The sequence below is a fragment of the Elephantulus edwardii genome, unplaced genomic scaffold (genome assembly GCF_000299155.1).
Source record: "Elephantulus edwardii isolate Elephantulus edwardi_28Jun2011 unplaced genomic scaffold, EleEdw1.0 scaffold00095, whole genome shotgun sequence".
In the NCBI taxonomy this organism is placed as follows: domain Eukaryota; kingdom Metazoa; phylum Chordata; class Mammalia; order Macroscelidea; family Macroscelididae; genus Elephantulus; species Elephantulus edwardii.
In genome coordinates this window covers 117,334-133,585 of record NW_006399845.1, presented here as the reverse complement: position 1 = coordinate 133,585, position 16,252 = coordinate 117,334, and the positions used below count along the sequence as shown (strand labels likewise).

The window sequence follows — 16,252 nt, the reverse complement described above, 5'->3', positions numbered from 1 at the left end:
ACTACAACTCTAAGGCATCAATTACTTTTTTTTTTTTTGGTGGGTTTTTTTTTTTTTCACCATAGTTTCCTCTAAAATTGTCAGGCTTTATTGAATTGTCAAAATTAAAAGGATTCATGAAAAGCCCATATAACTGTACCTGGTATATAAGTCCCCCTCTTCACTATTGTTAAAACAATACTTGAGCACCTGCCATCCAGGTGCAGCAGTGTGCTGCAAGTAGAGATACGTGAGTACACAGATACTACTTTTTCATTCCTGTTACCATAATTGAAAATACAAATTTTCAGTCTCACTGAGTAAGACTGAAAGCGGGAAAAGAGCTTGAGGTGATACTTGAGCTGAAGCTAAGTAGTGAAAAGGAGCCAGCCATGTGAAGATCTCGGGAAGAGGATGCCAGGCACTGAGGGAACAGTATGTTCAGCCTTGAACAGGGGAAATTAATTTAAAAATATTTTAACATCAAAAAGCTCAAGTCTATAAGAGCAGTCCACAAAGTCCAGGTCATGAAGGGCTGAATTTAAGTAATTAAAATAATAGTGACAGTGAACACAGTAACAAGAGTTTTTTGTTTGTTTGTTTGTTTTAAATTTTATTTTATTATTTTGTGTGTGTGTACCGTCAAATCAAATCTGACTGGTACAGGAGGAGATTGCCCCTCCTTCTCCAGCAGAGCATCTGTGGATTCAAACTGCACACCTCTGGGATTGCAGTGCAGCTTCTTGCCACTAGGCCACCAGAGCTCCCTAGTAACAAGAGTTTTAACATCTGTTAATACTATATTAATGTTATCACAATAGTAATAACCAGGCTTGGTACTTTGAGTCCGTTTTGACTCCCTGACCATATATATAAGAATGAAACACCTGGTCCTGCTTCATTCTACCAGCCCTTGAATGGCTGAGCCCATTCTTGTAGACACTTTGTTTCATCTTGTTGAATGTATTTTCTTTTTTGCTCACCTCTACTTTACCAAGTATGATATAGTAACGGTAATGTACTAAGCACTTTATTAACTATTTAATATTCAGGTCTAATAAAGTTGTTTTGACAATGCAGTGTATATAAAGAGCCACCTCTTGTAGTATACTTGCATCAGGAAAGGGCAGTTTGAGCCAGTAGAGGAGAAAATGTGTGAATGTATGTTACCATGTCAATGGTGAACGTTAAAAGACCATCTAATCAAATTAAAAGGAAAATCCTTTTTATCGGTAAAGCATTATGCTTTGTTTTTTCAGTGTGAAACTCGTTAACTATTCACTAGATACTATCTTAAGTGTTTCATGAGGATTATCTTGTTGAACAGAGGTATGCTTATTTCTATTGGCGACTTTACATCTGAGGTAACAATAGTGTTATCAGTTGGTGAAGCCCTTATTTGAATCTTTTCTGATTCTAGAGCCCATATTTTTTAACACTAAGCTATTACTAACTTGTTCCTAAAACAAACCCATGGCCATTGAGTCAATTCTGGCTCATAATGATTCTATAGGACATAGAACTGCCCCATAGAGTTCCCAAGGTTTTCATAATAAAAATAGAGAGCAACATCTTTCTCCTGCAGGCGGGGTGGGTGAGTTTGACCTCCTGACCTTTTGGTTAAGAGTTAAGCGCATGCTCACGTGTTTTCTCTTTTGCTCGTTCTTGCTTGATCTCTCTCGTGCGCTCGCTCGCTCTCGAGCTGTCTTCCTATCATTCAATTATCCATCCATTCAGGGAAAAGGGGGGGGGGAGAGTGCTTAGCCACTACACCACCTAACTCCTTAAACTCCTTAAGCAATAGCAAGGATGTATGGAATTCCAGAGAAAGAAATCCTATTTAGGCATGTCTCAGAGATGTATGTTCTGTTTTAGACTCTGAAAATAAAGTGAATGCAAATCACTTTATTTTTTTTACCTGTTTTAAAAATATTGTGACTTTAACGAACGCTTACAGAATAGTTGGATTTTCATTCATTTATTGTCGCACATTTTCCTTCAGCAGGTTTTCAGAGGCAGTTAATCGCATGGGAGGTTGTCCATTTTTCTCCTGCAGAGCAGCTGATTGATTTGAACTCTGTATCTTTAGGTTGGCAATGTAAATACTTACCACTAGTAGCTTAGTGGTGAGGAATTGTGCTGCCAATCCAAAGGTACATGATTTGAATCCACCACCTGCTCCAAGAAAAAAAGACACTATCACATGTGATTTGCTGGAAACTCAATAGGGGTTTAGCAGTTAGTTGGCTCTGACTTGACATTATATAGCAAGTACTTTTGCAAGTATTATGTCCTCTTCTAGGGATTGAACCTTCTGGAAAACATGCCTGGAATATGTGAAGTAATGACTCATCATTTTTGTTTTTAGAGAGCACTCTGACTTCTTGGAAGCTCATCACATATTCAGTATTTAACACCACAATTCAAAGACATTAGATCTTTTTCAGTCTTCTTTAATCAGTCTTTAACTTTTCAGTCTTCTTCACTCACTCTCTAACTTTTACATGCGTGTAAAGGAATTGGAAATACCATGGCTTAATCAGGAAGCATGCCTTAGTCTTTAAGGTGACATAAGTGATGATTTTGTTCTGTAATACTTGACAGATTGACCTTCCTGTTCATTACCTTTTTGATTTGACTGCTTGAGTCTTGGGTGTTGATTGTAGATGTAAGTAAAATGAAATCCTAACACTCCATTATTACATTGTTATTCCACACATCTAATAAGATGTGTTAGGGAGTTATTTTAAGATCATCCAAATAATTTCCTCACCCAAGCCTCCTCATAGATTTAGCATCCATTGATAATTAATACTGATTCATTTTTAATATGATGGTTGCAAAATGATAACTTTAAAGCCCAGTTTTAAAATTTGATGTCATAAGAGACCAGTAACTACATTTTTGTAATTTTAAGAAAGGATATTTATTCATTTTATTTACAGAATGGCTCAGCAGCAGGCGTTGAGGTTCCGAGGCCCTGCTCCCCCTCCAAATGCAGTCATGCGTGGCCCACCACCTCTCATGCGGCCACCACCACCCTTTGGTATGATGCGAGGTCCTCCTCCACCACCTCGGCCCCCTTTTGGACGTCCTCCTTTCGATCCTAGTATGCCACCGATGCCTCCTCCAGGAGGGATTCCTCCACCTATGGGCCCTCCACACCTCCAGGTAAATAATATAAAGGTTGTTATTTCTTTAAAAGCATCCTTGTATTAACATGTTGCCCCAATACAGTGATGGCATTATTTAGTGTAGAAATTCAGAGTAAGTGCAAGATTGCATTATTTAGTGTGGAAAATCAGGACAGATGGTGGTAGAAAAGTAAATGTATATAACTAGGGCTAAGTAGGGTAATATTTACGTGACTTTTTAAGTAGGTGTGTAAATGATATATTGCCATTAACTATAAATATGTTTTCATATGTATTTCTTTTTTTCTTTTTTTTTTTTTCTATAATTATATTTTATTAATTTTCATAAACATTTACAGAGATTTTGGGCTTCCACTCATTCATTGTTGCACTATTCTCTCTACCCTCCTCCCAGTTTGTTCTTGTCCAAATGCCACAGTGCTTGTCAAAGCCAGTTCTGATTAATCTTCTTTGTCAGTGTATCCTTTGCCATTCCCTATCACTCCTCCCTGAGAGAGACTTCACCCTGAGTCATAAGGAAAAGGGGACGGCGTATTCTCTTAGCTACTTCCTGCTGAAAAGGGACGCTGTGGGTTTCAGGGTGAAGATCTTCTCTCACTACTCTAAAGGGCCCCTTTGGCAGTAGGAAACACATAGACTATTATGGAGATTGATTTTGGAATTCAGATGCACTCTTATTGATTGTGCTTGGCTGTACATGTACATATCCTTCAAGATGTATCATGGGGGTGTTGCAACCTAGAAGACACAAATTTGACTAACAAGTTATAAGTACATGAGTCCAAAAATTATGGAAAAGTAAAAGAAAAGATTCTTTCATTGTTTTACAAACCCTCCCCCAGGTCCCCTCCACCATGCAGCCCTCGCTCTAGTCTCCTGTGATGACAGAAATACCCAGTTACATCTCTCTTTTAGACGGTTCTCTCCCTCCTCTGCTTCAGTGCAGTATACATTATTGAACCCATCTTACTCAGTGTCTCCCTAACCCCAAGGACAGTCCCATTCTACAACAGTGGCATCATGTAATATTTGTCCTTTTGTGACTGGGATATTTCACTCAGCATAATGTTCTCCAGAGTCAACCATTTTGAATAATATTGCATGAGTTCCTTGTTTTTCAATGCAGCATAGTATTCCATTGTGCGAATATACCACAGCTTCTCTAGCCATTCGTTTGTTGATGGGCACTTAGGTTGTTTCCAACTCCTTGCTATTGTGAACAAAGCTGCAATGAACATGGGTGTGCACATATGTATTTCTGACTAAATATTTTCAGAAATGATACCTAGGATAGATCCTGGATGGTGATAACAAATACATTTTATGAACACTGTATATAGATTTCTTTCCCCTGGGGGGGGGATTAAAGAATTACTACTTTAGAAGAAGTTTGTTGTTTTTTTTTTTTTGTTTGTTTGTTTTTTTAGAAGAAGTTTTATAGAATTAAATAGAAACTTTCTTCTTGTTTTTAACCTGGGTATTTCCCTTTTGTATATCAGAAAGAAATTGTCACATATTTACTCTTGAGATTATATATTTTTTTTATATTGTATAACTATGCTTTGTTAGATTTTTTAAGTGTGCACAGTTCTGAAACTAAATAAATACAGTGGATAACTGAGCAAGGTGTGTATAAATGTTCAAAAGGAGAAGGGAAAAAGAGGAAGAAGGGAAATCATGGTAGCAGAGGTTAATTGATGGACGGAGGGGTGAAGGAATAGAAAAGATTCAGTGAGGGCTTGAAAAAGATGGGGTGATAATAGGCCTAGATTAATAGTAATTATATAAAATATATGTGATTGTGTAAAACACAGCATATATAAATAAAACAATGTACATGCATGAAACTATATGAATGGTTATTTGCGAAACAATAAGAATATGAAAAAATAAATACAATAATATCTGCCTCCCATTAACTTAATCAAGTATTAAGTATATTTAAAATAGAGAAAGATAATGATATGATGTTTTAGTAGGTAGGTGTGTGTTCATAATAATACTTTGCTTAATGCTTTTGTAGTAATAGTCCCTCAGTTTTTAAAACGAATTGTTAAATGGTTTTATTTTTTTTTTAAGATTAGAAAAAAATACTTTTTTGAACTGCTGACAGTTCATGTGAATTTGTGCTAATCTATGACATTAAGGAGTTAAACTACTTTCAGAATGTTACAAAATGTAATGTAATCCTCTGATGGAAAAAATATCCTTTGTTGTAAATGAGATAAAGTTCTGATGGTGTAATGCATTATTTGGATTTGGTGAATAATTCTGTGACTTCTACACTAAATAGAAGTTATTTCAAACTAATAGTAAAAGACATACTTGGGTTGAGTATTTTATAGAATATTTGTTGATGCTTGAAAGACAAATTAGAATAAAAAAGATGTTGGAGAAAGAAAGCATTTTTAGAAAAGGGATGTTTCCATATTATGAGTATACTGTTAATTCCGTTATCTAGTGTGATGTGCTTTGGATAATTGAATTTTAATGTTAATTGTAGGTTATGAAGGAAATCTGTTTTTAAATCTCTGTTCAAGTCTTTTTTTAAAAAAAAGACCATTTTTCTGCTTTAATAAGTAAGATGTAGTGATTGCAGTTGAGGTGTTTGATACAGCAGTCATTGAAGAATGATAGTGAAGGAAATATAAAAGATTGGAAGAACTGGTGTTGAAGCAAGGAAATAAAAAAATATATATCTTGAGTTGAATTACAATTTTATTTTAAATGTAAAATGCATGGTTACATGTTTAAACTTACTGATGCTAGACTTGTTTCTTATAAGCTAAATTAATTACTAGGATATTAAAAATAGGAGATGGTGAGTACTTTCCTAGACGCTATGTTTTTTTCTTAAAGAAAATAGAGAAAAGATGTTAGGTGTATTGGATTTATCTTTACTAATTAATAGTGTTGGTAAAATAATGTTCTGTTATAATTTTGTAAACCATAAGTGACTGCTGTTAGTATTGTAATGTATTTTTTCAGTTCATTTAGTAATGAACTTTTTTCAGCCTAGATTATAATACTGGTTTTAATTACACTGCTTTATTTTTGGGTGTAATGTAGTAATAAGTTGAAGGAAAAGAGGTCAATAAGTCACCATTGTTGTTCTGTATGAATAGAGACCCCCTTTTATGCCTCCACCGATGGGAACGATGCCACCTCCTCCGGGTATGATGTTCCCCCCAGGAATGCCTCCAGTGACTGCTCCTGGTACTCCAGCACTGCCTCCTGCTGAGGAAATATGGGTTGAAAATAAAACTCCAGATGGGAAGGTAAATGATCAAATAAATTTAAGTTGTTACTTATTGGTATTAAGTACTGTTGAGTCTGAACTGATGCATACTTGACCCTCCAGTGAGTTTTCAAAGGCAGTAAACCACACTTAGTTGGCAGTGCGACCCCTTACCACTGGGCCACTGGTACCCCCTTGGTTCTTGATGAGAGTGGACGAAAAAATAGTAGCAAGGTTTGAGAGAATGAGATAGCAATTACACCATCCTTGCCAGTTAAGAATGGACTTAGTGGCAAGCTCTGGTGGCCTAGTGACAAGAAGCTGCACTGTGACCCCAGAGGTGAGCAGTTCAAATCCACCAGATGCTTTGCTGGAGAAGGAGGAACAATTTCCTCCTGTACCAGTCAAATCCGATTTGACGGTACACACACACAAATAATAATAAAAAAAAAAAAAGAATGGACTTAGGTCAAGGAGCAGGTGAGTTACAGCTTTAGGAAAGGCTGGCTGGGTTGGACTTTTGTTGTGACATAGGATGTCTATAGCACTAACTTAGACAAACTTACCTATGACTTGGGAGGCTTGCATTTTTGGTTTTTGTTAAAGGTTCCCAAGACTACCCCAAAGTTTGACAGTTTATGAGAAACTCAGCTTGTAACTGTATTTATATCTCAGACTGATTACAGTGAGGAGATACAAATGAACACAGGGGAAAGTGGTGTAGGAAATGATATATAAGTTTCTCAGAGTTCCCTTAGAGTGGAGTGAGATTAATTCCTTTGGTTTGTAGTTTGGACAATGTGTGTGTAGTATTGTCAGGCAAGCTCACCTGAAACTAGGAGTTAAGGGATTCCTTGAGGCTTGGTCATGGACTATGCTTTGCTGAAGTATATACCAAAATTGTATACTCTAGAAAGAAAAGAGGTATTCAGCATAAACTACACCATGTAAGGAGTTTAGGTGCCAAGCCTGCTGCTGCCAGCTAGCATCTTACTCATCATGAGACACAGTAGAACTCCTTAGATTTGATAAGGCTGTCAGTTTTGACTGAAGCTGGCTGGCTGGCTGCTTTACATTTCTCCTGTGAACCAGTTGGTGAATTCTATCTGCCAATCAGTCAATTAACAACCCAGTGCCTACTCTGTGGTGCCACCAGAGCTCCCGAATTTAAGTACAGTGAGCTCTTTTATTGGAGAATTATGGTAACTTTGAAACTCATGTTTCCAGATGCTCACCAGGGGACAGCTGTTCAAGGAGAGCAGTGTCAGGCCTGTATTGGCTCTCATCTGCACAGAATGTCACACTCTTTATGTGTGTGAGGTAAAAATGTGATATGTTCATTATAGAAAATTAGAGAAGGGTTGTCACATAACATGTACAGCTAATTTTTTCCCTCTAAGGTTTTAAAATATCTTTTAAGATAATATAATTGTATTATAATTTTTACTAATGGTGACAGACTCTGTGATACTAATAACTTTACTTCCTCTGCAGGTTTATTATTATAATGCTCGGACACGTGAATCTGCATGGACCAAGCCAGATGGAGTTAAAGTTATTCAGCAGTCAGAACTGACACCTATGCTTGCAGCCCAGGCACAAGTTCAGGCCCAGGCTCAAGCGCAGGCTCAGGCCCAGGCCCAGGCCCAGGCCCAGGCCCAGGCCCAGGCGCAGGCGCAGGCGCAGGCCCAGGCCCAGGCCCAGGCCCAGGCCCAGGCCCAGGCCCAGGCCCAGGCTCAGGCTCAGGCACAGGCACAAGCACAAGCACAGGCACAGGCACAAGCGCAAGCTCAGGCCCAAGCGCAAGCCCAGGCCCAAGCGCAAGCCCAGGCCCAAGCGCAAGCCCAGGCCCAAGTGCAAGCACAAGCCGTGGGAGCTTCTACCCCTACAACCAGTAGCCCAGCACCTGCAGTATCTACTTCAACATCATCATCTACCCCATCCTCTACGACTTCTACCACAACAACAGCCACTTCAGTTTCACAGACAGTATCAAGTGAGTACTAGCCAGCTTGTATTTTCACTTACGGGCTAGAGAAATGAGCAAGTAGGGATTGCATTGCATTCTGAAATGATCTTAGTATTTCTGGCCTTATCCTTGATGTTTTTAAAATACATTTTATTTTTATCAGTAGAATTTTTGGATTCTAAAAGAACAAATTTATAGAGGAAAATATTTGCCCAGTTTTAGTTCATGAAACTGCAGAGGTGCAGTTAGTTATATTGGCTGTATTGCTTGCAGTGTGTTGCAAGTTTTGTAAAATAAGTGCAAAAGTTAACCTCATCTTAAAGGACTTGAGTTTTTTCTAATTGAGGAGGCAAGAGTAATACATGCAAAGTACTTATAGCATAGCCTACACATTTCATATACTGAAAATAAAAAAGAATTCCAGTAAGGGGAGGAAATATAGGTGGGCTACAGATTTTTGACATGGATTTAGAGCTTTGGTGGAATAGTCTATCAAGTTGTGCAAACTCAAGGGCCTAGTGTCTTAGGATGAACACTCATGTTTTTACAGCCTCGGCAGCCAATGGAGAGTTGCTGTGAGTTGGAACCTACTTGATGGCAGTGAATATGAGCCTTTGTAATGGGTTTTGAGGCTGATGATGAATGTAGCATAGGGTTTGAGTAGTCCAGTGAGTAAGGAGAGAACTTCCAAGTGGAGGAAAATAGCATGAACCAAAGAGAACAAGAGGTGTCATTAATGGAGATTGTGGGGCTATAGGAAATTTTTCTGAGTCACAAAGCATTTATGTTGGTTAATACATTGGATCAGAGTGAGGCCAGTTTACAAAAGATCTAATCAAGCAAATTGGTAGGAGGACCTGTAAAATTAATTATTTTTTTTGGTTACGGTCTTTGTGGTTATAATTGCAATCAGGAGGGGCATTACTAGGAACTTTTCTGTAATCTTACTTATTGGTCAGTAGGACTTAGAGTGGGGTACAAACAGTTGAAGTGGGAGTTGAGATAGAAGCGTTCAGAAAAGCAAGAGAATTTTCCATTTTAGGGTGACAGCTAGAAGTTTAGATCTTTTCCTGAAATAATAGGAATTGGTTATCAGCACATTACCTGCATCAAGAGAGAAGAAACATTTAATTTGCTTAAACAATTGCTGCTGCTTTTGTATGTGTATGTTCTTGACTCTACTAGTTGAGACTGAGCCTACATATATTTAAAAACAAATCCTTAGAAAGGGAATTTGTTTTACCAATTATTATGACATTGGTCTATGTATGGATTTATAGTTAGTTACCCTTATAAGATGATTATAATTAGCAATTCTTTTAACTATGTGAATGAAATGGGAAGAAAATAGTGGGTATTTTTTTAATTGAAATTTTTTTTAAAAATAGGAATGACCTTGGGAAATTTTATTAGTACATAAAGTATTGTTGCCTGTGAGAAAGGGAAGTTTCATAGCTTATTCAAACTTAAATTTTATAAATATAAAAACCTGAAAGCTTAAGGTACATGTAATATGGAGAGGTGGGTTTAAAAAGTTTTCCATTTTGAGACCCTATTTGCTAATATTTGGATGACTTGGGAAAATGTATCTGGTAGAAAAATGTCAAATACAAGTCTTTTCTTTCACAGTTTAGGTCACTTTGGGTATAGAAGTGTTAACAGTAACACTAGCTCCTGTTTGAGATTCTCCTTTTGTGTTTAAGCTTGTCCTTCCTTCCAAAACCTGTACCACTAGGCAGTTATCCTAGGGTCTCATGGCAGTAATGGGAGAGTGAATAGTAAAAGTAATTCTGGTCTAGCTAGTCAACATGGAGGCTCTGTCTCTTATATTTTGTTTCCTTCTTCAGAAGGGAGGAATTGTAATGCTGCATGTTGTTTTAGGGAAACTTTGACTATCCTATACATGTTCTTTCTCTTTATCAGTATGATCTCTTGGTAGCCTCTAGCCATTGTGTGGTTATCTATTTATTATGCAGAAATTCTCACCAGCTTTTGCACTATCCTTCAGTGATTGAGAGGCTCATCATTTTAAAACCAAAATAACAAAATGATAGCATTGGTCTTAATGTTGTATTTCTGAATATTCCATATCCTGAAGCGTTGCTGTACTGCACCCTTAATATTTCACCTCTTTTGGCCTTTTTTAATTAAGAGCTAAGACTAGATTTAAAAATATATTTTGAGGCCCAGTGCTTCATTAGTTATTTTGGCAAATGGAGTTAGTAAGAGTTTACCCAGGAAGGTCTTGGCTACCATTCCTCCAATTTCTCATTTAATTTTTTATTGCCCTTTTCTTCATGACTCGTTAGCAAATTTAGAAAGTACTGAGCAAGCTATGGATTGAGAAAAGTTTTGCCCCATCTTTTCCCCACCTCAAATTAGATACTGCCATAATTATTTTCTGAGCATTGTATTTTGGGTCACAATTTTATTAATTATATCTACATATTGCAATATCATTTTTAGAATGTAATTCTATGAACTACTGTAGAACTATGGGTAAATGAGTAAAAATTAATACTTTTATTCCATTGAGCATAAACTCATTATATCTTGTGCAAATTTGTGAAAAATGATGATGCAGTCTTCACAGGAAAATTTTGGAGAATAATTAGTTATATTTTCAGCCATTATATTACATTGTAAATGCTAACTGGTATATGTATGGGACTGGGCAAATGTTGCATGTAATTTGTATTTTTCACACTGTTATAAAATTATATTAATGTGATACTGTACTCTAAGGCTAGGTCTATGCTAGACCAACAATTCATTCCTGGGCCCCTGAAGATACTTGTTTGGCCCTGCTGTCTATTTAGCCAAGGTGAGTCCCTTATTAACAAGTATGAAATTGCTCACATCTTTCCAGCCTAAGTGAGTTTTTCATTTTTGGCAGCTGGAAGGAAAAAAAAAGTCCAAGTACTGACATACTGTGTTGTCAGTTTGAATTTATGGGTGGTTTTTATTAAACAGTGCACTTTGCTTTAGCTTTAATTGGCATAAAGATTTGTGAGAGCATTGTTTTAATTTAATTTGGTAAATTTGTTCTTAGGCTAATATAGATAGAGTTTGGCACTTTTTTCCCCATCAAGAAAATGGTGAAGTGTTTGTTAGCAGTGAGTTATCAAAGTGAGTTTTGTTTTGGAGCAAGCTGGTTTACAAAGTTTTTATAGTCCTATTTGAAAACAGAAACTTGGGTATGACTTTTAAAAATATTTTTAAATGTGATTACTTGAGTTGAAACTTCTTACATTTTTACATTTAAAAATAATGGCTTAGGAGAACTCATTAACCTGAATTTTGCATTCTCCAGGTCTCATATGGAAACCTGAGAGTTTGGGGTTTTTTGTTTTGTTTTTTAAACATTATGTTTTGCAGTTATTGTAGAGAAGCCTGCATTGATTTTGGCTCCATTTGTTAAATATGAAGTCAGTCATGAGTCAGTCATTAGTTATTCATGTAATTTTTTTCCTCTCAGTTCATTGCTTGTATATATACTATTATGTGGTAATTGCTGTTCTTCCTTTTCTTAATCAGGTTACTTCATTAATTGAACACTAATTATAGTTCTTCGACTTTGAAGTCTTTATAGTCTTTATGTTCCCCCTTATTCTTAGATAAAATCACACAGATAACCTGTGAATGCATTCTTATAAAAATCTTACCAAAATTCCAGCAAAGCATATATAGTTAAAAAGTGAAAGTTGTACCCAGTGGCAGCTGTTTTAGCATATTTTGGTTTATATTCTTGTAGATAATTTTCTTTGCATTTATATACGTTTTTCCCTTTTCTTCCCCAGCCAAGTGCAGATTCTTTTAGCATTCTATTTAAGGCCTTTTCTCCGTCTCTGGCCTCCTTTTCCAACCATAACTTAATGGTTCTGTTAGTATCTAAGTGTTTCCACTAAGAAGACTGTTGATGCTCTGTTTTCTAAACAGTTTCTTGATGCTTTGTGTTCTTAGCCTTTACCTGAACTTTATCTACCACTCCCCCATTTTCCTTGCTGAGGCCCTGTCCTTTCAGTGCCCACCATTCTATTATAAAATATTTTGTACTTCTTCCCTTTAAAGTGGTCTTTATGTCTCAATTTACTCTTGGACATTTGTCTCATTCATTTTTATTTTTATTTTATTTATATATTTAACTGGCAATTTTCAAGCTTATTAAAGACAGATCTTTTTACAAATACCCTACAGTGCATGGTATGGACCTTGAGTGAGTGAATGAATGAATGAATGAACGAACAAGCATAATTTATAAGAAATGATACATGCTTTTTTGTTTTATCTTTTATCAGCACCTACAACACAAGATCAGACCCCAAGTTCTGCTGTTTCAGTTGCCACACCTACAGTTAGTGTTTCAACTCCTGCTCCTACAGCCACACCTGTGCAAACTGTTCCCCAGCCGCATCTCCAGACGTTACCTCCTGCTGTTCCTCATTCGGTACCTCAACCAGCAGCAGCAATACCTGCTTTTCCACCAGTAATGGTACCTCCGTTTCGTGTTCCCCTTCCTGGCATGCCAATTCCACTTCCAGGTAACCAATAAATGATAATAGTTTTTCCAGCTATGTTTTCCATATTGTCAGTTAGTTTGTTCTCATGTGTCTGTTGCATTTGAAACTTGCCTTGAATCTCACTTGTTTGAAATGTTTTTGAAAGATTCATGGCTAACTGCAATATTTTCTCTTCAGTTTCAGTAATGTCCTTTTTTTTGTTGTTGTTTACATGTCTTAAAATTAGAGCCACATTTAAAACCATACTTATTTTGGATAATGGCCTTAAGGAATTAAAATGGTCATTCCCCCCCATGTAAATATGTTCTTAATGCTATATTGTTAAGGGCTTGTGTCTGTGCCGTTGAAAAGTCACAAGTCATAGCAGCTAATAGAAGTTGAGAGATATATATGCCATATGTTGTTTTAAACACTTTATATATCATAATTAATTTGATTTTCACAATTGTCTTAGGAAAGTGTAGAGACAGACTAAGCTACCTACCCAAGTTCTATAATTCTTGTACTTGAATTTGAGCCTCGTCATTTCAGATCCCAGTACCTTGCTCTTAATAGCTGTGTTATTTGGGGAAGAAAATGTGAGTCTCATAAAACAGAAACCAGAAGGTTTTTTTAAAAATAATTGTGAAGTGTACCTTAGCAATTCAAAGTTTACATACATCATTATTGTAAATTCATTTGTTTTATAAAAAGGAAGTAGTTTTAACTCTAGGGAAGGAATAAAAAGATGGGAGTAGAATTCTTTTGAATGCGTTTGCTGTTAAGCATATTGAAAATGAATGAATCCTTGGAATTTTGGTCCATTCTTTGTGTGTTATAGGTGAAATAATACCATTGAGAGGTAACATAACTAGTTTGTAGTAAAAGTAGGAACAACCTAGGCTTGTTTTCCAGTTGCACATTCCTTATGTACATTATTATTCCCAATTTATTATGCTATTTTCTTTTTCTTAGAAGGTTGCTGTAATGCAGTATCACTGTTGGCCTGGTTGGCTTTTTCATTGTGACCATTTTATTTTAAAAGGACATTTTCAGATACTAATTATAGTCTGGAAAAAAAACCCCAACAACTTAAAAAAAATTGGGGGGGGTGTGTAAAAAAGAGGTAATAGAAAATAATTTCAATTTAGAAATGTTAATTGATGGGGTTATTCATAGTTCCAAAGAGTGATGTTTAAGAAATTTGAATTATTTAAAAGAAAATATAAATATTTTTCTCGAAAACTAGGGACTATCCATTTAAGACAAGCAGTGGGATACTTTTCCATGTTCATATCCTTTTTTGTAGAAAATCATATGGTGGAGACTAGGTTAAAAGATTAACATAACCTTTTCTTACTCTAATTTTGATTGACTTTAGTATCAAGGATAATGTTACCTTGTATTGACTGTTAGTTCTGCAGGGAAGACAGGTGGTGGCATTGTGACTCATCTGAAGTTCTTGCTTGAGAGGTTCAGTAGTAAATGAAAGGTACAGGGCAGCAAAATTTATTTGTTTAGCAAGTAGAAGTTTGCCACAGTAAAGTTCTTCAAGTTCCAGTTCCATTTTTATGTCCCGTTCTTCCTTGCTCCTCATAACCATTATTAAAAAATTGAGAACAGATAGTGGAGAAAATTTTTATTTCACTATTTTTTTTGTGTGTGTGTACCATCAAATCAGGTCTCACTGGTACAGGAGGAGATTTTCCTCCTTCTCCAGCAGAGCATCTGGTGGATTCGAACCATGCACCTCTGAGATTGCAGTGCAGCTTCTTGCCAGTAGGCCACCAGAGCTCGCCCACAGTAAAGTTCTTCAAGTTCCAGTTCCATTTTGATGTCCTGTTCTTCCTTGTTCCTCATAACCATTATTAAAAAATTGAGAACAGATAGTGGAGAAAATTTTAATCAGCAACTGAAGTGGTATTTTGGGCAAGAAAACACATTTAGTACATTTAGTAAATAGTAGCTACTTGGTGACCTTGTGGCAAAAATCTTTGCTGCAATCCCAAAGGCACATGGTTCAAATCCACCAGCTGCTCCTCAGGAGAAGGATGAGCAATCTCTTGTGCAGTTAACTGCCTCTGGAAATCCGACAGAGGGTTAACTGTGAGTTGGCTCAGACTCGATGGCACTCAACAGTGACTGTTTGTGCTGAAGAGTACTGAATATTCCATGGACTGCCAAAAGGACAGACAGATATGTTTTGGAGAAAGTACAGCTAGAGTACTCCTTTGAGGTAAAGATACCAAAGCTTCATCACATTCACTTTGAGCAGGTTCATGCTTGGTCAACGAAAGAGAGGAAGACCTTCAACTTGATGGATTGACACATTGACTGCTGTAGTGGGCTTGAGGATGGCACAGGATAGGTCAGAGTTCAGAACTGTTGTTCATAGGGTTGCTATGAGTTGTACTCTACTTAACAGCAGCTAACAGCCACAATCTGTGGGTCAATTAGAGAAGATGTCTAAGATTTTGTAAGTTACCATACTTGGTAAGATACCAAGATGTATTTCAGAAGCAAGTCACCAGAGGCATCATACATACAAAGGAATTTTGTTATTAATTAATTTTTCTCATTTTCCTTTTTCCATCAGTCCTCAATTTTCTCATTTTTTTAAATTTAGTCTAAGATCCATTGGTGAGAAAGAAACATTTTTCTGTTCTTCAGAACATTATTCAGAACATGTATTAATGTACATTAGTACATTTTAATCTGTTTTCTGGTTTGCCTTGATTTCAACTCAACAGCTATTTGAATGTAATTTATTTGGGAGTCTTAACTTTTGTTTGAAATAGCATTATCTGGCGCTACACAAGAGTGGCCAAACAAGAAAAAGGAAAGGAGTGTATGTTTTTATGGTATTAGCCCACATATTAATAGATTTTATTTTCATTAATTTTTATGTTTAAAGTTATCTCTTTAAGGGTGGTTTTGGAGAACAGCCTTTGAGAAGAACATTCATATATATATTTATTTTAAGAATTGATCAATGATCCTGCAGATGGCAGTATTTATTAACTTGGCAGCAAGGTGAACATCTTATAACTTTTTCAAGCAAAACTGATTTTCTGTTACTTTCTTTCATACGTTGGGGCAGGAAAACTATACACATATTTTTATTCAGTCCCCCTGTGAAATTCTAGTTTCAAAATTAGTAGATTTTAATCTCTGTATTAGGAAACTTTCCGCCCTATTTTTGGTGGAGAAAATGATTTACACTTGTTCTAGGTTGTTGTTATGTGCCATCAAAGTCACTTGTGACTCATAGCGACACTGTGTACAAGAGCCCTAAATGCTGTTTTATCCTGTGCCAACCTAGCCATCTCAAATCACTTATTCCCACCACTCCAGTCACAGAATCGATCCATCTCATCGAGGGTCTTCCTCTCCTGTGTCGCCCCTCTACTCT

The 16,252-nt window shown here is 36.5% G+C and overlaps 1 protein-coding gene across 1 annotated transcript in view; it reads left to right on the top strand.

The window, feature by feature from the left end:
- Positions 1 to 16,252, top strand: part of TCERG1 (transcription elongation regulator 1) — a 54,567-nt gene that overhangs the window by 3,147 nt on the left and 35,168 nt on the right. Inside the window, exons 2-6 of the mRNA XM_006891193.1 lie at positions 2,925 to 3,150; positions 6,260 to 6,412; positions 7,867 to 7,974; positions 8,023 to 8,368; positions 12,640 to 12,882. Of these exons, the coding sequence (XP_006891255.1) occupies positions 2,925 to 3,150; positions 6,260 to 6,412; positions 7,867 to 7,974; positions 8,023 to 8,368; positions 12,640 to 12,882 (1,076 nt within the window). The remainder of the gene's footprint in view (positions 1 to 2,924; positions 3,151 to 6,259; positions 6,413 to 7,866; positions 7,975 to 8,022; positions 8,369 to 12,639; positions 12,883 to 16,252) is intronic.